This window comes from Leucopleurus acutus (assembly GCF_964270905.1).
Source record: "Leucopleurus acutus genome assembly, chromosome: 1".
Lineage (NCBI taxonomy): Eukaryota > Metazoa > Chordata > Mammalia > Artiodactyla > Delphinidae > Leucopleurus > Leucopleurus acutus.
The window spans coordinates 42,248,660-42,271,630 of record NC_139142.1 but is presented as its reverse complement, the minus strand read 5'-3'; the positions used below and the strand labels follow the sequence as shown (position 1 = coordinate 42,271,630).

Here is a 22,971-nt window from a genome sequence, read left to right as displayed (position 1 = left end):
TGCCTTTTTTTTTAATTAATCAATTAATTTATTTTTGGTTGCGTGGGTCTTTGTTGCTGCGCGTGGGCTTTCTCTAGTTCCATCGAGTGGGGCCTACTCTTCATTGCGGTGCGTAGGCTTCTCATTGCAGTGGCTTCTCTTGTTGCAGAGCGCGGGCTCTAGGCTTCAATAGTTGTGGCACGTGGGCTCAGTAGTTGTGGCACGCAGGCTCTAGAGCGCAGGCTCAGTAGTTGTGGTGCACGGGCTTAGTTGCTACACAGCATGTGGGATCTTCCCTGACCAGGGATCGAACTGTTGTCCCCTGCACTGGCAGGCAGATTCTTAACCACTGCTCCACCAGGGAAGTCCCTGAAGTTGCTTATGAACTTGAAAAAGAAAGTTTGTTTAATATCCTTACATTTATAAATGTTCTGAAAATGATAATCCTTAGTGTAACTATTTGGTAACTTAAGTTGTAAGACTCATATGTGAAGAAAGAATTTCTGTCTCTTTGGAGAAGAATCTTGATTTAAATGGGAATTAAATTATAGTTTTCCTGAATGTGAATTTTATAGTGACAATTGGAGTTTATGTTTTGGGATGTTACTTTGTCGTCATACTATTGACATGATGCAAAAATATGCATTTCTTTCTAATATTTATTTGCTGCTTGTGATTGAATGACAAAATTATGACTTTACTACACAGCAAAATAGCACTGTAACATTTCCCCAGGTTTCCTCTATTGTAAGCAAACTTGTTCACTGAGGATACAGTTTTAAGGAGAGGAAGAACATCACTTTTTCACAATCAGAAATAGTAAAATAGAACTGGCCCTGAATGGCTCTTGTGCCTAATTTTATTTTTCATCAGTAATTTTTTTAACCAGAAGTTTATTAAAACATATATGATTACAAATAATTTTTTGGACTGTTCATCATTCTGCTCTCAGGAATTGTCTATTGTGGTTTTTGGTGACTAGATTATATATAGTGAGGCCTAGAGGCTAAATTTGTAAAATAATTATTTTGTTTGTCCTTCTAAATTATTTGATTCTGTCTTTTTGTGAGTTTGTATATGTGTAAACTTATATATCTATACATACAAACACATTTCTTTATCTTAATTCTAGGAGAGAAATCACAATTATATCATCTTGATCAATTGACTTAAGTTGCATTGTTGGTGGAGTCCTTGATAGAAAAACTGATACCTAGTTTTTTATAGCTATTGAAATGATAACTTGGAGACTAGCTTGGATTTCATTTACTAGTTAAATCAAGTCTGAGCAGGATATCAAAATAAAAAATAGGGGCATGTAATTATAAGCTTATGCTATGGTATTATGATAAATTAAATTAGGTATAAATTAAAAAGACATTAAACACAACCAAAACTTTCTGAAAATGCTTTCTTAGACTCCAGAATTTATGAAGGCAGATGAAGAAGAGGTGAAGTTTCCAGGAACTAACTTCGATGAAGTAATTGATATCATACAGGTAACAAAGCTTATTAGCAATCATGTGAATTTATTTTTCTACTAGCATTTTTTTACGTGATTTGATTATCTTTTCTTTTTAAAGACTTTATTATTTTTAGAGCAGTTTAGGTTCACAGCAAAATTGAGAGGAATGTACAGAAATTTTCTATATGTTCCCTACCCCCACACATGCATGGTCTCCCCCATTATCAACATACCCCAACAATTTTGACTTGTTAAAAACTGACACTTCATAATCACTCAAAGTCCATGGATGACCTTAGGGTTCACTCTTTTTTTTTTTTTTTGGCGGTACGCGGGCCTCTCAGTGCTGTGGCCTCTCCCATTGCGGAGCACAGGCTCCGGATGCGCAGGCTCAGCGGCCATGGCTCACGGGCCCAGCTGCTCCGCGGCATGTGGGATCTTCCTGGACCAGGGCACGAACCCTTGTCCCCTGCATCGGCAGGTGGACTCTCAACCACTGCGCCACCAGGGAAGCCCGGGTTCACTCTTTATGTTGTACATTCTATGGATTTGGAAAAATGTGTTCATCATTATGCTATTATACAGAGTATTTTCTCTGCCCTAAAATCCTCTGTGTTCTGACTATTCATCTGTCCCCCCTACCCACCCCAGTCCCTGGCAACCACTGATCTTCTTACTGTCTTCACAGTTTTGTCTTTTCCAGAATGCAGTCTACTTGGAGTCATACAGTATGCAGCTTTCTCAGATTGGCTTCTTTCACTTAGTAAAATGCACTTAAGTTTCTTCCATATCTTTTCATGGCTTGATAGCTCATTTCTTTTTAGCACTGAATAATATTCCATTGTCTGGATGGACCACAGTTTATTTATCCATTCACCTGCTAAACCACATTTTGGTTGTTTACAAGTTTTGGTAATTATGAATAAAGCTGCTATAAAAATCTGAGGGAATTCCCTGGTGGTCCAGTGGTTAGGATACCATGCTTTCACTGCCAGGAGCCCGGGTTCATTCCCTGGTCAGAGAAGTAAGATCCCGCAAGCCACGCTGTGCAGCCAAAAAACCCCAAACAAACGAATACAAAACAAAACCAAACATCTGATTTTTTCTGTGGACATAAGTTTTTAACTCCTTTGAGTAAATATCAAGGAGCACAATTGCTGACTTATATGGTAAAAGTATTTTCAGATTTGTAAGAAACTGCTGAACTGTCTTCCAAAGTTGCTGTACCATTTTGCATTCTCACCAGCAGTGAATGATAGTTCCTGCTGTTTCATATCCTTGCCAGCATTTGGTGTTGTCAGCATTCCAGATTTTGGCCATACTAATAGGTGTGTAATGGTATCTTATTGTTGTTTTAATCTGCATTTCTCTACCTCAACATAATAAAGGCCCTATATAAGCCCACAGCAAGCATCATTCTCAACAGTGAAAAACTGAAAGCATTTCCTCTAAGATCAGGAACAAGACAAAGATACCCACTCTCTCCAGTTTTATTCAACATAGTTTTGGAAGTCCTAGCCATGGCAGAGAAGAAAAAGAAGTAAAAGGAGCCAAATTGGAAAAGAAGAAGTAAAACTGTTTGCAGATGACATGATACTATCCATAAAAATCCTAAAGATGCTAGCAGAAAACTACTAGAGGGACTTCCCTGGTGACGCAGTGGTTGAGAATCCGCTTGCCAATGCAGGGGACATGGGTTTGAGCCCTGGTTCGGGAAGATCCCACATGCCATGGAGCAACGAAGCCCATGCGCCACAACTACTGAGCCTGCACTCTAGAGCCCACGAGCCACAACTACTGAGCCCATGTGACACAACTACTGAAGCCTGTGCGCCTAGAGCCTGTGCTCTGCAACAAGAGAAGCCACCGCAATGAGAAGCCCACACACTGCAACGAAGAGTAGCCCCCACTTGCCGCAACTAGAGAAAGCCTGCATGCAGCAACAAAGACCCAATGCAGCCAAAAATAAATAATAAATAAACTAATTAATTAAAAAAAAGAAAACTACTAGAGCTCATCAATGAATTTGGTAAAGTTGAAGGGTACAAAATTAATACACAGAAATCTCTTGCATTCCTATACACTAACAACAAAAGATCAGAAAGAGCAATTAAGGAAACAATCTCATTTACCAGTGCATCAGAAAGAATGAAATACCTAGGAATAAACCTACTTAGGAGGCAAAAGACCTGTACTCAGAAAGCTATAAGATGCTGATGAAAGAAATCAAAGATGACACAAACAGATGGAGAGATATACCATGTTCTTGAATTGGAAGAATCAATATTGTTAAAATGACTATACTACCCAAAGTAATCTACAGATTCAGTGCAATGCCTATCAAATTACCAATAGCATTTTTCACAGAATTAGAACAAAAAATTTTACAGTTTGTATGGAAACACAAAAGACCCCGAATAGCAAAGCAACCTTGAGAAAGAAAAACGGAGCTGGAGGAATCAGGCTCCCTGACTTCAGACTATACTATAAAGCTATAGTCATCAAAACAGTGTTGTACTGGCACAAAAACAGAAATATAGCTCAATGGAACAGGATAGAAAGTCCAGAGATAAACCCACACACCTGTGGTTACCTAATCTATGACAAAGGAGTCAAGAACATACAGTGGAGAAAAGACAGTCTCTTCAATAAGTGGTGCTGTGAAAACTGGACAGCTACATGTAAAAGAATGAAATTAGAACGCTCCCTAACACCATACACAAAAATAAACTCAAAATGGGTCAAAGACCTAAATGTAAGACCAGGGACTATAAAAATCTTAGAGGAAAACACAGAATGCTCTCTGACATAAATCACAGCAAGATCATTTTTGATCCCCCTCCTAGAGTAATGAAAATAAAAACAAAAATAAACAAATGGGACCTAATGAAACTTAAAAGCTTTTGCACAGCGAAGGAAACCATAAACAAAATGAAAAGACAACCCACAGAGTGGGAGAAAGTATTTGCAAATGAAGTGACTGACAAGGGATTAATCTCCAAAATGTACATATAACTCATGCAGCTCAATATCAAAAAAACAAACAATCAAAAAATTGGTGGAAGATCTAAATAGATACTTCTCCAAAGAAGACATACAGATGGCCAACAGGCACACGAAAAGATGCTCAATGTCACTAATTATTAGAGAAATGCAAATCAAAACTACAATGAGGTATCACCTCACACTGGTCAGAATGACCATCATCAAAAAATCTACAAACAATAAATGCTGGAGAGGGTGTGGAGAAAAGGGAGCCCTCCTACAGTGTTGGTGGGAATGTAAATTGGTACAGCTACTATGAAGAACATTATGGAGTTTCCTTAAAAAGCTGAAAATAGAGCTACCATATGATTCAGTAATCTCACTCCTGGGCATATATCCAGAGAAAACCACAATTCAAAAAGATACATGTACCCCCGTGTTCACTGCAGCACTATTTACAATAGCCAGGACACGGAAGTAACCTAAATGTCCATCAATGGAGGAATGGATAAAGAAGATGTAGTACATATATACAATGGAATATTACTCAGTCATAAAAAAGAACAAAATAATGCTATTTGCAGCAACACAGGTGGACCTAGAGATTCTAATACTGAGTGAAATCAGACAAAGACAAATATCGTATGATATTGCTTATATGCGGAATCTAAAAAAATGATACAAATGAACCTATTCACAAAACAGAGATAGAGTCACAGATGTAGAAAAGAAACTTATGGTTACCAAGGGGGAAAAGAGGGGGGAGGGATAAATGGGGAGATTGGGATTAACATATACACACACTCTATATATAAAATAGATAAGTAATAAGAACCAACTGTATAGCACAGGGAACCCTACTCAATACTCTGTAATGACCTGTATGGAAATAGAATCTAAAAAAGAGTGGATATATGTATATGTATAACTGATTCACTTTGCTGTACAGCAGAAACTAGCACAACATGGGAAATCAACTATACTCGAATAAAAATTAATCAAAAAATTCACATTTTGCTGATATATGATGTGGAGCATCTTTTCAAACGCTTGTTTGCCATCGTTATATCACCTTTGGTGAGGTGTCCATTAAGGTCTTTGGCCCATTTTGAAAATTGGGTTGTTTTCTTATTATTGAGTTTTAAGAGGGTTTTTTGGTATATTTTGGATAACAGTTTTTATCAGAATGTGTCCTTTGCAAATATTTTCTCCCAGTCTGTAGCTTATCTTCTAATTCTCTTGACATTTGTTTTCACAGAGCAAAAGTTTTTAATTTGAATGAAGTCCAGCTTATCAATTAGTTCTTTCATGGGTTGTCCCTTTGGTCTTAAATTTAAAAAGTCATTGCCATACCCACAGTCATCTATGTTTTCTCCTATGTTATCTCTAGGAGTTTTATAGTTTAGCATTTTACATTTAGGTCTGTAATCCTTTTTTTTTTTTTTTGCCATACGTGGGCCTCTCACTGTTGTGGCCTCTCCCGTTGTGGAGCACAGGCTCCGGATGCACAGGCTCAGTGGCCATGGCTCACGGGCCCAGCTGCTCCGCGGCATGTGGGATCTTCCTGGACTGGGGCACGAACTCGTGTCCCCTGCATCGGCAGGCAGACTCGCAACCACTGCGCTGCCAGGGAAGCCCTGTAATCCATTTTGAGTTAATTTTTGTGAAGGGTGTAATCTCTGTGTCTAAATTTTTTTTTTTGCCTGTGAATGTCCATTTGTTCCAGCACCATTTGTTGAAAAGATTATCTTTGCTCCATTGTATTGCCTTTGCTCCTTTGCCAAAGATCAGTTGACTATATTTATGTGGATCTATTTCTGGGTTCTTTGTTGTGTTCCATTGATTTATTTGTCTGTTCTTTCACCAGTACCTCACTGTCTTGATTATTGTTAAGTCTTCAAGTTGGATAGTGTCCGTCCTCCACCTTTGTACTTCTCCTTCAATATCATATTAGCTATTCTGGGTCTTTTGCCTCTCCATATATCTTTTAGAGTAAGTTTGTTGATATCTCCACAATAACTTGTTGGGATTTTTATTGGAATTACATTGACTGTATAGATCAATTTGGGAAGAACTGACATATTAACGTTATTGAGTCTTCCTCTCCATGAACGTGGAATATCTCTCCACTTATCTAGTTCTTGATTTCATTCATTAAAATTACGTAGTTGTCCTCATATAAATCTTGTACGTGTTTTGTTAGATTTATACCTAAGTATTTCATTTGGGGGGGGTGCTAATGTAAATGGCATTGTGTTTTTAATTTCAAATTCTGCTTGTTCATTGTTCGCATATAGGAAAGTGATGGACTTTTGTATGTGAACCTTGTATCCTACAAACTTGCCATAATTGCTAATTAATTCCAGGAGTCTTTTTGTTGATTTTTTCAGCTTTTCTACATAGACGATCATGTCATGTGCAAAGATAGACGATCATGTCATGTGCAAAGATAGTTTTATTTCTTCCTTCTCAATCTGTATACCTTTAATTTTCTTTTCTTGTCTAATTATATTAGCAAGGACTTCTAGTACAATGTTGAAAAGGAGTGGTGAGAGGGAACATCCTTGCCTTGTTTCTGATGGTTGAATATCTTTTGACCATCAGTATTATGTAACAGAGCTTTGAGAAACTTCCTTTTACTTTGCAGTTAAATATATTTTTATTTTAAAATTGTAAGGTTGTTATTCTGTAGTACAGTATTATCTTCTATATCACCTAGCTACCTCCATGAAACTTAATGATTGTTAGCTGTTTCCCACCTGCATGTCCTCTCTCCTGCTTCCTACTTCCTTCTTCCTTTTTGTTTCCTTTGGTTTCCCTCTCTCCAGTCTGTCCTTTCTTCATTCTATTACACTTGTCTGTTTTCATTTCTGGATTATTGGCAAGTTTGCCAGTTAGTTCATATTGAGGAAAAAAGTTGTGAGGGGTCTAAAATCCAAGGGAAGAGCCCATATAGCAGGAAGAGATATAGAAATGATAGAAATGGTTAAATAGAAGGAGGGAAAAAGTAGCTGGAAGTAAAATATAAAGGACGGGAGAAAAGATCATAGAACATAGAGACTACTTAAATAATGATGTGTCAGTGAACTTTAAAGAAGACATTTGTTCATATTTCTTAGACTTTCAGAACCAAGACTAGTTTTGTCAATCGTAAAATAAAGTCCTATTTTAAACATTAAGAGATATGCCCTACATTACTGTTACTTGCTCACCAGTGTGTCTTCTCATGTGAGCTTGACATGAATGTTTTGAAGGTAAGAATATAGCAAAGACATTAGACAACTGTTCAAAATATAAGTGAAAGGAACATTGTAGAAATAGCAAAGAATTTGGACTTCAAAGACAAGTGTTTCTATCCTTGCTCTGCCACTTAATAGCTGTGGACTTCATTTTTCAATGGGACAATATTATTGAGTTATATTTTTTAAAGAGCCCTAACTTTTTTTGAGATACATATTGCATTATTTACAGATAAAATGATATGGTATCTGTGGTTTACTTCAAAATGGTGTGCAAAGGGGAAAGTGGATGGGGGAAGTATAGATGACACAGAGTTCGTTATGAGTTGATAATTGTTAAAGCTGGGGAACAGGTAAGTGGGATTCTTATTATTTATATGTAACAGATATAGTGCATGACCACTATTTTGTTCACTTTTAAACATGTATATTTTTCATAATAAAAAGTTTAAAAATTCTGGAAGTAACTCTTTTGATCATGATGTGATGGTACAAGTAATGTGTAAGATGACCTAACTGCATATTTAACTGTAAATTATATGTTCTGTAAGGGTGAGCAGTAATATTTGGAAGTGTTAGTTTTACTATGATAATAAATTTATAGAGGGAAATGTTAATAATGTTTTATGTAGGAATAACCAAGTTTTCTAGTTTGTTTTATGATTGTTTAAAATAAATATATATATTTTAAAATATTTATTTATTTATTTGGCTGCGCCAGGTCTTAGTTGTGGTACGTGGGACCTTCGTTGTGATGTGTGGGATCTTTTAGTTGTGGCATGCAGGATTTTTAGTTGCGGCATGTGGGATCTAGTTCCCTGACCAGGGTTGAAACCCAGGCCCCCTGCACTGGGAGTATGGAGTCTTAGCCGCTGGACCACCAGGGAAGTCCCTGAATATTGGGCTTTAAAAACACAATATAATTGTGTAATTAAGTTTCTTCAATGTGATTTATATGACAAGTGTGTATACTATAAATAATGTGATATCACCAATTAGAAAATGCTATTGATTAATTTAGAAGTGTTGGTTAATTCACCTACCTAAGTTATCTCTACTTAGCACTCAGTAAGTGTTGAATAGATACATGAATATAATAGTTTTGTTTTTATTATTACCAGGAAGAGGAAAAATGTGATGAAATTCTGGAATACTCTGAACCAATTCTGGAGTTTAACAGAAGTGTTAAAGTTGTTTCTACAAAATATAATGGCCCTCCGTTTCCACCAGTTGCTTCTACTTTTCAGCCCACTACTGATGTTTTGGATGAAGTAATTCAGAGAAAAGAAACATTGGAAAATAACTTAATTCAATGGTGAGTTTACAGTGGTGTTGGGATGAACAGAATTATAGTAGCAAGTATAAATAGAACGTATGAAATTTTGGTTGAAAATCTTCCTTGTCTCCTTTTGTTTATTAAATTTTTCCTTTGCTGTAGTCACTGGACACTATCTGACATGAGGCTGAGGGTTTAACTAACTGTTGCAAGTATTGTTTCTGTCCTTGAATATTTGTACTGAGGCAGTCTATTATGACAAAAGAGGCTATTGCTGAGTAACAAAGCATTAAAAATGTACAAGTTCTTTAATCCAGTGGTTTATTAACAGAAATTTATCCTAAGGAAATAATCAGTTCTGCTACTAGACCATAGAATACTTAGCACTTATAGTGCTTACTACAAACAAGGCACTGTTTTGTTTGTTACTTATATAAACTCATAAACTCTACTTTTATACCTATATTTACCTGTGAGAAACCTTAAAGAAGTTATGGAATAAACTAAACAACTGAATATTCATACAGTTATCAAGACTGGGTTTAGAAAAATACTTAATGATGTAGAAAGATATTAATAACACTGGTGCATAAATGAAGCAGGATACTAATGATGCAACCACAGTTTAGAAGAGCTCACTCAAAAATAAATGTGCGTGGGAAAAATATTGAAAAATAATACCAAATTGTTAACTAACTTTGTTTATTCTTGAATCTGGGATTGTGAGTGAGCCTTTTTTTTTTTTTAACTTTTATGTGTTCTCTGATTTTTACAATGAACATCTATTACTTGTATAATAATAATTAAGAAGGCTGTTAGCTTTGCTGAAGAAATGTACAAAAAAAGCAGTCTCTTATTGTGTTTCCCTTCCTTTTCTTCTCCTACTTCCCTTCCTAAAAATGACCTTGAAAGTAAATTTTCTTTCCCTTTTTAGAGGAAAACTACCTGTGTTGCAGTCTATATATTTATTTCCTTGAAGAGAGGGCAGCTGGACTCCTTTTCTAGCTTTGATCTTGTGGGGTTTTATATGTGCTTTCAGAGTAGGGAACCCAACATTTTAGGTGCATGATATGCCAGGTAATCATTGACCTAAACCTTATTTTGAATTTACGAGGGCTGTTAAAGTTTTCATTAGACTGATCAGAAAGATTTTAATTTGATAAACTGTCTCCTACACAGAGATTCGGTTTGTTTTTCTAGGAGATATATTTGAAGTTATTCTTCTTTCCAGATTCAACTTTCAGAATGACTGCTTTCACATTTAAATGTTTGTGTCCATGGGTACCAGTTATTTTTTTTAATTTATTTTTTTATTTTTGCGGTACGCGGGCCTCTCACTGCTGTGGCCTCTTCCGTTGCGGAGCACAGGCTCCGGACGCGCAGGCTCAGTGGCCATGGCTCACGGGCCCAGCTGCTCCGCGGCACATGGGATCTTCCCGGACCGGGGCACGAACCCGTGTCCCCTGCATTGGCAGGCGGACTCTGAACCACTGCGCCACCAGGGAAGCCGGGTACCAGTTATTTTTAAGGGTGTTATTTCTAACCATCTATACATTTCAACTAAATTTAGGAATCCTTAACTTTTTTCCCCCAGGGTAGAACAAGAAATAATGTCAAGAATGATCTCTGGGCTTCTTCCAGTCCAACAGCAGGCCACAGCTGACATCAGTGTCTCAGTCAGTGAGGCCAGTGAGCCATTGACTTCTGACATTGGTAAGTGAAATGGAATCTTTTAGCTTTTTTTGTTATTATAAGACAAAACCTTCAGGTTGTGTGAATTTATATATTCTAGAGGTCACATAGTCCTTGGTTGACAAAAGATAAAAGTCCTCTTCTTTTCAACGTCACTTCCCAGTTTTCTGTAGTGGAAGTTATTTCTCCCTCACTCCCTTATTACATACTGCAGCATTCAGATTATGCTATCAGCGTCCATCCCTCCTACCTCCAATCTCTCCATTCTTTCCCATAGCACTTTGTGTGTGTTTGTTTGTGTGTCTGTGTATCATTTTTTTTTTTTGAGGTACGCGGCCCTCTCACTGTTTTAGTGTCTCCCGTTGCGGAGCACAGGCTCCGGACCCGCAGGCTCAGCAGCCATGGCTCACGGGCCCAGCCGCTCTGCGGCATGTGGGAAGTTCCCGGACCGGGGCACGAACCCGTGTCCTCTGCATCAGCAGGCAGACTCTCAACCACTGCACCACCAGGGAGGCCCCTGTGTCTGTGTACCTTTGTTATAGTAACCATCAAACTGTATTATGATTGGCTTGCATATCTCTCTCACTCACTAGACTATAAATTACTCACAAGTAAGCGTGATTCTCCTTTAGTGCCTAGCCCTTGACTGACACCTAAGAAGAGTTTAAGTATTTCCTGAATGGATAGAGCCTCGTTCTTTAGGGAGCCCACACCATTCACCTCTTCTTCCTCCTTCCTCTTCTCTCCCTCCTTCTTCCTCCTTTTCATCCTCCTCTCCTTCCCTCTTCTTCCCCCTCTTTCTCCATTAGCTTTTTGAGGCATAATTTACTTGCCGTAAAATTCACGAATTCTAAGTGTACCGTTTGACAAGTTTTGTTAAACAAACACAGCCACATGTTAGCCACACAGTCATGTTATAGAAAAACATTTCCATCATCCCCAACAGTCCCCTCATGCCACTTTGCAGTCAATCCCTAACCCCCTCCCATGCCTACTACACCTAACAACCACTGATATACTTTCTATCATTGAATTTTGCCTTTTCTAGAATTTCATACTTATGTAATCATACAGTATTTAGTCTTTTGTGTCTGGTTTCTTTTATTTAGCATAATGCTTTGACAGTCATGTTGTTGCATATAGTAATAAATATTACACTCCATGTATGTACCATAATTTGTTAATCCAGTTACCCGTTGATGGACATTTGTAGTCTTAGTTTTTGACTATTATAAATACAGCTGTGCTATGTATATTTGCAAACTAATCTTTTACATACATCTTTTAATTTCTCTTGGTCATATGGTAAGTAGATATCTAACTTTATAGGAAACCGCTAAATGTTTCCAAAGTGGCTGTTCTATTTTGCATTCCAACCAGCAGTGAATGAGAGTTCCAGCTGCTCCACATCCTTACTAATGCTTGTTGTCAATGTTTTTAATTATAGCCATTCACTAAGCATGTGGAGATATCTCATCGTGGGTTTTGTTTGCATTTCCCCAGTAACTAATGATGTTGTACAATTTTTCTTGTGCTTATTTGTCATTTGTATATTTACTTTGATGAAGTATCTTTAAAACTCTTTTGCTCAGTTTTTAACTGGGGTCTATGTCTTACTATTATCGAGTTCTTTATTCTGGATACAAGTCCTTTATTGCATATGTTTTGCAATGTGTTATCCTAGTTTTTATCTTACCTTTTGCTTTCTCAGCATTGTCTTTTGAAGACCAGAGATTAATTTTGATGAAGTTTAATTTATCAATTTTTCTTTTATAGCTTGTGATTTTTGGGGTATACTGTTTAAGAAATCTTTGCCCAACATCATTAAGATTTTCTCCTGTGTTTTCTTATAGAAGCCTTATAGTTTTAGATTATAAATTTAGGTCTATGGTGTGTTTTGAGTTAATTTTTATATGTAGAGTGAAGTAAAGATCAAGATTTTTTGTGTGTGTATGGATATCCAATTTTTCTAACGTTATTTGTTGAAAAGATTATCCTTCCTCCTGCTGAATTGCCTTGACACCTTTGTTGGAAATCATCTGGCTATTATATATGTTTGGATCTGTTTCTGGACTTGCTGTTTGGTCCCATTGATCTACAAGTCTGTCTTTACATCAACACTGCGCTTCTTGATTATTGTAACTTAAAAATAAGTCTTGAAATTGGATGGTATAAGTTCTCCAGCTTTCTAGCTCTTTTTTTTTTAACATTCCTATATATCGTTACCTCTATTTTTTTCCCACTTCTTTCCAGTCCAGAATAACCTCCTCTTCCTCCTTCTTAAACTACCCCTTAACTGCCTAAATCCTAGACATTAGAGTCTGTATTTACTGCTTTGCTTTCTCATTTCTCACTTTCTTTTTAGTTTTTATGAGCTGGCTTTCTTCTTCCTTCTCGTTAATGAAATTCCTCTCTTACAGCATTTGGTTCTCAGAGATAACCTTTTTTCAAATCCTTATTCTCCTAGAAGGCTCTAGTATGGGCATTGTTGACTACCTCTAATTATTAAAATGTTCTACTGGTTTTGGTTTCTTAGAATTCATTCTATTGTTCTTCCCCTTATCTTTTTAATTTCTTTAAGACCTCATTTCCTCATCTTTTTTTCTACTTGAATAAAAAATTTCCCCCAAGCTTCTGTCCCCTGCCCTCTTTCTTTTCTGTTTTTCTAGTCTCTTCTTGGCGATAGTTATCCCGTGTCAGTTGATGACCCCTAAGCTACACATTTAGGCTGTGAACTTGCAGTTTTGCCTGTTGATGAATATTTTACTTGATGCTCCACTGGCATACCAAACTTGGTGTGTCCAGAATGCATCTCATTTTTCTAACCAACCTTATTCCTCCTTTGTTGCTCTTTCTGTTAATGATACTACTATTTTCCAAGTGCCCAGTTTCCAAAGCCTTGGAATATCACTTGTTCTACTTTGTTTTCTTTGGTCTTCCTCAGTCCACACCCAGCCACGTCCAATGTCCTGGCTCCATGCAATTTATTCTTATATTTGATTAATTCTTCCTATTTAGTATAACTCAAATGCCTCTTCCACTGCTACTATCCCAGGTTTTCTTTCATCTTCTCATTTTTTGAAGGAAGGAATAAAATGACCAACAAAGTTATGAGGAAATTTTTTTTACTTAAGATTAGTGCTTCTTTAATGATAAAATCATTTTGTCATGTTAGAAGATACTTTTTCAGAAGAAGACATCTAGGAATACAAATCCAAAAGAAAACCAAAACCAGTTCATCCAAATAATTGCTCTGAGACTATTTCAAAATCTGTTGAAAAAGGAACAGATGGAAAATACCAAGTGAAACTGGAATAAAAAAGAACTGGAAGCTAAAGAGAAGGCAAAGGACCATGAACTATGCCTTGGAGAAACAGATAGTCGGACTTCTGTAGCTTTTGGTCAAAATTCTTATTGTGGAGATGGTATTCAGCAGTCCCAAGACAAGGAGACCAGTCCAGGAAAACAAACAAGTGTCTCCAAAGATTTGTCCGGTTTATGATGAATACTGTCCAAACTGCCAGATGCTTTCTTCATTGCTAGGTCATACACCTCGATGGCATATTTTGGAGTGCTTGGACTCTCCACCAGTCTCTCCTGCTAGCGTAAATCAGGGCTAGTGATAGTCCTCTTAGCAGTCCTTCACATGGGTCGGGTGGTGGTTTCAGTGAGACTAATTCAGGCTTTGTAGCCTTAAGGAAAGATGGTCTAATATAGAGGGTATTTAGATCCTGTTCCCTTTTCTTTTTTTTTTTTTTTTTTCTGTTCCCTTTTCTTTAAAAGCATGTGTGTTTGCTTTTGTTTTGCCTATGTCTGGGTAGGGCTTTTGGGTTTTATAACAGAGATATTCTGATTTTTGGTCATGCCAAAACAATGAATTATGGGAACTAAAAATGGAGATGTGTTGATATATACTGTTGAATATAAATTTGGGATTGTGATAGTCTTTGCTATGGAGCTCCAGAGTAAATTGCTATTACTTATCTCTCAACAAGTGATCCCAAGACACCTGTACCTACCTATTAGGGAATTCTCTGTAATGCTGCCATAGTTGTACTAATTAAGGAGTACTCTTTGGAGAGGTCATGTCTCCATCAAGTTTTATAGATCACTGTTTACATGTTTTCCACACAGTGCTTTAGAAATATAACCACTTTAAGCCTAATAAAGTCTGTTTAGGAAGTTTTACTGAATTTCATGTACATTCACACAAGTGAAAGTATAACCCATTTGGAAAATTAATATACCTATAGAGCTGCTGACATCAAGCACCTAAACTACTCTAAAAGTTTGAGGAGGATTAGCCTGTAATGTTAGTAACTGAAGTGTCTGAAACTAGACGGAAGTAAGATTTGTCTTCATATTTATGAAGAAGCTGCCATTTCTCTAAAATCCCCCCACAGTCATTGTGTCCCTGTGTTTTGCCACGATCTATCACAGTGTTTCCTGGTGCCCTACTCTTGGAAATGTGGATTGTTTTCAGATGAAAACATTTAATGTGGATACAAATCTTTTTTTTTTTTTGCGGGGGTGGGGCGTGCTGAGCGGCATGCAGGATCTTAGTTCCCTGACCAGGGATTAAACCCGTGCCCCCTGCAGTGGGAGCATAGAATCTTAACCACTGCACCACCAGGGAAGTCCCTGCAAATCCTTTTTATCACTAAATGTTGTAGTGGTAGGGAAGAGGCCATATAAGTAAATTTTCATCTGGATGTTTTCCTCCCCTTTTTAGTTTGTTTAGAGAGGATGTTCATTATGTGAGTTACCATCTTATTCTCTGTCACAATAAGTAGATTTTGTATTTTCATTTTATTCCTCCTCACACCATCTCATACACATATGTTCACATCTCTAAAATTTTAAGAATTAAGGCTTAGAATGCAAGCATGTTTCCTGCACACTTATTCTGAAATTCTTTCATTTTTTTAGTGGAAGGAACCAGCAGTGGTGCCCTCCAGCTTTTTGTTGATGCTGGTGTTCCTGTGAATTCAGACATTATTAGGCATTTTGTGAATGAAGCTCTTGCTGAAACCATTGCCATCTTGCTGGGTGACAGAGAAGCAAAGAAGCCAGGTCCTGTTGTTACAAGTGTTTCTGGGGATGTTTCAATAAGCAAAACACACTTGCTGGTAAGTGTGACTTTCCTTCATGACTTGGAGTCCTGGGGAATTTTTGATACCTTTGTTAAAGAACAGTAAAATGGACAGATTTTAAATTGGGTCATAAGACCATAGTTTGTGGTGGAGATTGGTTTCTTGTGGCTTTGATTACAATAACAGTTCCTCCAGCATTTTATTTTAAAAACTTTAAAATCTGTAGAAAGTTGAAAGTATGATACAATGAACATCTGTGTAAGCTTTACCTACATTTACCAGCTGATAACATTTCGACACATTTTCTTTATCTGTCTTTATATGTTGTTTATTATATATGCTTTAAAACTCATTTGAAAGTTGCAGATATCATGACACTTCTAAAAGCATCAGTAGTATCTCCTAAGGGCTTCCCTGGTGGCGCAGTGGTTGAGAGTCCGCCTGCCGATGCAGGGGACACGGGTTCGTGCCCCGGTCCGGGAAGATCCCACATGCGGCGGAGCGGCTGGGCCCGTGAGCCATGGCCGCTGAGCCTGCGCGTCCGGAGCCTGTGCTCCGCAACGGGAGAGGCCACAACAGTGAGAGGCCCGCGTACCGCAAAAAAAAAAAAAAAAAAGAAAAAAGTAGTATCTCCTAAGAACAAGATTCTTTATTACATAACCAAAATACCATTATTATGCTCTCCATATTTAACATGGATCTGTTAATACTATATAATATAGAGTCTATATTTGAATTTCCCCAGTTGTTCCAAGAATATCCTTATAGCTAATTCTTCTAAAATTCAAGATATAGCTAAAAATCACATGTACTGCTTTTGGTTCTTATGTAAAGTGATATTTTTAATCTTTAAAAGAAAGTATATTTCAGACATTTTTGTTATTGTTTGTTTAATCAGCCTTTCTATGTTAAATAGAGTTTCTAATTTATTATAGCAACATGAAATTATACAAAACCACTACCAGTGGAGGGTGGGAGGAGCAATATAGGGGTGGGGCAGTGGAAAGTGCAAACCATTGGCTGTAAGATAGGCTCAAGGATGTACTGTACAACACAGGGAGTAGAGCCAATATTTTGTAATAAATGTAAATGGAATGTAACCTTTAAAAACTGTATGAAAATTTTAAAAAACTAAAAAGAAAAAGAAATTATACAAAACCAGAATGTACTCTGTATTACCAACTGTTTAAAACTTAATGGTCAATTCTGATCCTGTTGATCATAAAAACATCATTTTATATAGGTGAAACATTTAAACTGACTCATCTGAGGTATAAACATAAAGTTACATATTTGAATTCTATGGAGATTGGTGTAATGTAATTGGTGCAGTGTGATTAGTGTGCCAGAGATTTGGTACATACTTTTGTTCTGTGCTTTATTTATTAGCTCATTAGTAATGCATGCCAATATCAGAATTGTGGTTATCTCTATGCTAATTAACTTTGGTTTGTCTTCTGCCCATATATTTCGGATATTTTCATAAGGGTGATTTAATGAGAAAATACAGAAAAATCAGTATAAATAGGAAATAAACGTAATTGTTGAGAGCATGGACTCTGGAGTTGGGAAGTTCTGAATATGAACCCTCAGCTCTGTTACTTTAGTCTTGTCTGTATACTAGAGATCAAATACTCAGAGTTTAAATGATGACGGCTTTACCAAAATCTGCTTTCCAAATATTAAGGAGGCCAAGTTCCCCTCCCCCATTGCCATATTGTTCCTTATCTTCAGAATTGCCATGGCTTTTTTTGGCCTTTTCATCTTTGATATATGTTTTAAAATTAATTTTCAAGTTCTGTAAAATATTTTGTTGGGATTTTGGGGGGAATTAATTCAATTTTGATTGATTTAATTTGAGGAGAATTGACATCTTTATGATACTGTATCTTGTGAGCCATCATAGAAGATTTTGTGGAAGATTCAATAAGATGGTATATGAAAGAGCTTAATCTAGGGCCTGGAACTTGGTAAATACTCAGTAACTCATTGTTTATCATTATTACCCATTACCAAGACTAGTAGGATACCTTTAAATCCTCTCATGATGATGAGTCAGTAGCATTATATTTGAAAACAGCTGTGTTAGGCTATAGGTTTATGCAGTCAAGAAGAACAAAACATAGTATATTTCTGTCACTTAAAAAACAAAGCTAAGAATATGCTAATAATTAAGCAATGCTATAGAATTTCTGATATGCTTCATAATTTTTAAATTGTGTATCTCTTTGCAACTCATAATACAGAATAAAGGCCAGTCACCCCACTATAAAAATATGTTTTAGAAAGAGAAAAAAAGGACAAATAGAAAAATGCGGAAAAGACATGTCCAGACAGTTCACACACAAAAAGGAAATACAAATGGCCCACATACATACAAAAAGATGGTCAGTCTCACTGATAGCGAGAAAAAAAAATAATTGAATCCATTTTTACTGATCAAATTGGTAACACTCTAAAAGTTTGATTAACACCATGGTTCAGCAAATCTTTGGGAATTGGGAATTCTCATACCTTCTGGTGTTATTGCATTGATAAAATAATATAACCGTGTAGAGGGAAATTTGGTAATATGTATTCAAATTAAGAATGCAATTAGCCCTTTAACCAAGCAGTCTCACTTCTGGGAATTTATTCTATAGAAAATCTATACACATATGAAATGACTTAAGTCTCAAAAAACTAAAAATAGAATTACCATATGACCCAGCAATCCCACTGCTGGGTATATATCCAAAAAAACCAAAGACACTAATTTGAAAAGATACATGCACCCCAACGTTCATAGCAGCGTTACTTACAATTGCCAGGTTATAGGAGCAACCTAAGTGTCCATCAGCAGATGAATGGATAAAGAAGATGTGGTGTGTACACACACACACACACACACACACACACACACACACACACACACAATGGAACACCACTGAGCCATAAAAAAGAACGAAATTTTGCCATTTGCAGCAACATGGATGGACCTAGAGATTATCTAAGGCAGACAGAGAAAGACTAATATCATACAATAGCATTTATATGTGGATTCTAAAAAAATGATACAAATGAACTTATTTACCAAACAGAAAGACTCACAAACATAGAAAATAAACTTATGGTTACCTAGGAGAGGTAGGGAAGGGTTAAATTAGGAGTTTGGGATTAACAAATTAGTAGTTTATACAAGCTACTATATATAAAATAGATAAACAACAAGGACCTACTGTATAGCACAGAGAACTATATTCAATATCTTGTGATAACCTATAGTGGAAAAGAATCTGAAAAAGAATATATATATTCAGTTATATATAATTGAATCACTTTGCTGTACACCTGAAACTAACACAACATTGTAAATCAACTATACTTCAATAAAAAAAATTTTAAAGTAGGAATATAGCCAATATTTTATAATAACTGTAAACCTAGTGTAACCTTTAAAAATTGTATAAAAATTTTAAAAAATAGAGTATTCTGGACATAAAAAATGACAAGATTATATTTGATAATTCTGAGGAAAGGAACTAAGTAGATAGGACATGGGTAGGAAAGGAGACTTAATTTTCACCATCATCCTTTTGAAGTTTGAATCGTTTGAATTACCTGTTTAACAAATTGATTTTAAAATGTGTGCTTTTTTCTTCCCCAGGACTTTCCATCTCTACATTGTCTTCCTTTTATCCCTCCTACTTTTTCTTATCCTTCCATTGCTTTTTATAAGCTTTGTTCTTTTGTACTGAAAGGGGGTTTCTGATAATCTTGTCAATTAGTTAAAATGCTCTCTTTCTGTTACATGGTCTACCCAGTTTGTGTTTGGGTTTGATCTTCAGCTGTCTGTTTAATCTTCCTCTCTATATTAGATAAGGGGACCTAGTTCAGAGGCAGAGCTGTTTCAGTTGCTGGAGGCTTTCTGTAGTCCGGTCTTGAAACTAATAGCTAGAAGTTCAAGAGCTAGGATACAGAGGACTCCATTTTTACCCCCCATCCATTTAAATTTTATGTAACTCTGAATGATATCATTTTATTTTTCAAATTACCCTTATTTGGGGATTGTAAGCACCACTTATCTTGTTTTATTTATTTTAGGCAAGAGTGTGTACCCCAGTGGCTACCCCACAGCCAACTCCTCCTCTCTCACCTTCATCACCTCCTGAGGAGCGTGTGTTGGTAAAAACTCCAGATTCTTCTCCCTGTGTTTCAGATCATGATGTAGCTTTTCCCATGAAAGAAATATTTGCTGAAGAAGGTAGAAACCTTATTTCTATAACTCAGTTTTAATTTTAGCAACTATTAAATAAAATATCATGGTTTGTTTTATAAGAGTCTTTATAGATTAGTATACACATACCTGTTGCTTACTAGGTTCTAGTAAGTCATTTTTTCTTACAAGGAAACTAAGGGGTTGGTTACCACTTTTTAAAGTATATAATCTAGTAGACATTTAGACTATTTTAAGTTCATGGTGATGTTGAAAGTGATGTCTTTTCAAGGTTATTTTTTGTACTTTACTAAATTAATTTGGAGCTTTTCTCATTAATGGCCATCATTATTATTATTAATTCTTGTTGCCATTATTTGTATGCCAAAATGTTAAACAATATATCTTGCCTTCCTGTGGAATTCTTATTGACTTTTTTTTGCTTTTACAAAAAACCTTTAGGAAATAATATGCCTCCCATCACACTTGTTAATACTCCAACTGTTACCCCTGCAACTACACCTCCTCCCGCAGCAGCTCTTACCCCAACTTTGTCAGAGACTTCTATTGATAAATTGAAGATGTCAAGCCCAGAGCTTCCCAAGCCATGGAGTAATGGAGACCTGCCACTGGAAGAAGAGAATCCCAACTCTCTTCAGAAAGAACTTCACCCGAGAGCTATGTAAATGACAGTATATTCATTTTTAGTAACTATACATTTCATCTTATGTTGACTTAGGTGACCCATTGAAAACATCAGAAATGATAAATGAAGGTTGATAAACCACAAGCTAATCTATACTTTAGTAGGAAGAAGTTTCATAAATTTTATGTTTTTAAAATTTTTACCAGATTTATTTATACTTTCAGTTCTCTTCTTTTAAAACAAAATTTGGGGGGAAACAGATTAAAATAAAGATAACTATAATATTGTTAATAAAATAGAAGAAGATTTTTCCCCAGTGTGAATCTTCATTTACTATGATCAGTTAACTTTTATATTACCATATATCCCTATGTAGATTTATTTTAGAGATGGTAGAACTTTCAAGATGGTCTGTGATTAAAGCATGAAGATGATTTTGGAAAAATAAATCTTGTTGGTTAATTATAGTAGTGCAGATTATAGAAATATATAGATATATCTATATATTGATATAGAAATGTCTAAAGGAGACAGTACTTTTGAATCTATTTTTTATATAAAAATTAATATAGGCCTTCACCGATGTAATACATTCAAACTATGTCTCTTTCTTCTTAGTGTAATGTCTGTGGCCAAGGATGAAGAACCTGAGAGCATGGACTTCCCTGCTCAGCCTGCACCTCCAGAGCCAGTTCCCCTTATGCCTCTTCCTGCTGGCACCAAGGCCCCTTCCCCCATACAGATGTCAAGTTCAGATTCATCAACAGTGGAGAGTACCTTGAGCGTTACTGCCACTGAAACTGAAACCTTAGATAGACCCATCTCTGAAGGAGAGATTTTATTTAATTGTGGTCAAAAAGTGGCTCGTAAGAGTAAGTTAATTTTGCATCAGTTGATTTCACTGGTTAGCTTATGATAATTCCTAAGTAATGCTTTTCTGTTTAAAGTGTTTTTACTTAATTTTCAAGATGTAACAGGGTATAGTAGAAAGAACATGGACTCCGCAAGTTAACTTTTCTACACCTTAACCTCAGAATGTAAAATCTCCCTCATAAATCCCACCCTCCAGAAATAATATCACTGTTGAAAGTTTGGGGTATACCCTTCCAGTCTTTTTTTTTCTATGCATATATAGACATCTAAATACATTTGTATGTATATATATTTTTACCTTTTAAGTAGGGTCATATTATACATATTATTCTGAAATCTGAATTCTTTAACCTTAAATATGTTATAGACATTTTTCTATATTAATACATATAGCCCTGCCTCTTTTTTGTAGTGGCTGGGTAGTCTGCTAAAACAGTGCCATAGTGGTGGGCATTTAGATTGTTTTCAGTGTTTTCATACTATACATAACTCTCCACTGACCATCCTTGCACATATATTTATTTATCTTTGTGAACTTCCATAACTGATAACTTCCTTAGAATACATGCCTAGAAGTGGAATTGCTGAGTCAGAGTATGCACCTTTAAAATAGCAATACATAGGGAATTCCCTGGCGGTCCAGTGGTTAGGGCTCCATGCACTCACTGCCAGGGGCCTGGGTTCAGTCCCTGTTTGGGGAACTAAAAAATCCCACAAGCCACACAGCGTGGCCAAAAAAATAAAATTAAATAGCAATACATTGCCAACATGCTCTCCAGAAAGGTGAATCGGTTTTTAATTTTAATCAGTTATTAATTATATCAGTAGTATATAGGAGTGCCTCTTTTTAATTTCATGGTTACAGTTGATGTTTAATAGCTCTTTTTAATTTCTGACAAGCTGGTAAGTGAAACAAAAATCTCATCTTTGTTATAAAATGTGCTTTTCTTTTTTTGCGGTACGTGGTCCTCTCACTGTTGTGGCCTCTCCCGTTGCGGAGCACAGGCTCCGGACTCGCAGGCTCAGAGGCCATGGCTCACGGGCCCAGCCGCTCTGCGGCATGTGGGATCCTCCCGGACCGGGACACAAACCCGCATCCCCTGCATCGGCAGGCGGACTCCCAACAACTGTGCCATCAGGGAAGCCCCTAAAATGTGCTTTTCAAAGAGCTAGTGAGATTGAATAGCTTGTGAACTATGATTTATGAACTTTGCCAGTATTTTTATTGTGTAAGTTTTAAGTGTAATATTCTATGGCTTTATGGTGAGATTATTTACTAAATTTATGTTTCTTCTTTTTCCCAAATTTTTGCATTTTAATTTCTAGTTTTAGGAGATGAAGGACTGTATCTGACAAACCTAAATGATAGCTTATCCAGTACTCTGCATGATGCCCTCGAAATGGTAAGGAGTGATTGATTCCACATTGAATTCTGAGATGAAGAATATCTTGATGAACTTGTTGCTACTGATCAGGATTTTTTCTCAAATATTTGAGTTATAGTCATAAAATTTAATAAAATATCCAT

General features: G+C 36.4%; 1 protein-coding gene across 6 annotated transcripts in view; it reads left to right on the top strand.

The window, feature by feature from the left end:
• KIAA0586 overlaps positions 1 to 22,971 on the top strand; it is a 121,747-nt gene that overhangs the window by 47,198 nt on the left and 51,578 nt on the right. For all 6 annotated transcript variants that reach the window (XM_082844036.1, XM_082844037.1, XM_082844039.1 and 3 more), the window contains 8 exons: positions 1,398 to 1,478; positions 8,790 to 8,983; positions 10,539 to 10,657; positions 15,566 to 15,765; positions 19,813 to 19,972; positions 20,387 to 20,606; positions 21,189 to 21,442; positions 22,770 to 22,846. In XM_082844036.1, the coding sequence (XP_082700162.1) occupies positions 1,398 to 1,478; positions 8,790 to 8,983; positions 10,539 to 10,657; positions 15,566 to 15,765; positions 19,813 to 19,972; positions 20,387 to 20,606; positions 21,189 to 21,442; positions 22,770 to 22,846 (1,305 nt within the window). The remainder of the gene's footprint in view (positions 1 to 1,397; positions 1,479 to 8,789; positions 8,984 to 10,538; positions 10,658 to 15,565; positions 15,766 to 19,812; positions 19,973 to 20,386; positions 20,607 to 21,188; positions 21,443 to 22,769; positions 22,847 to 22,971) is intronic.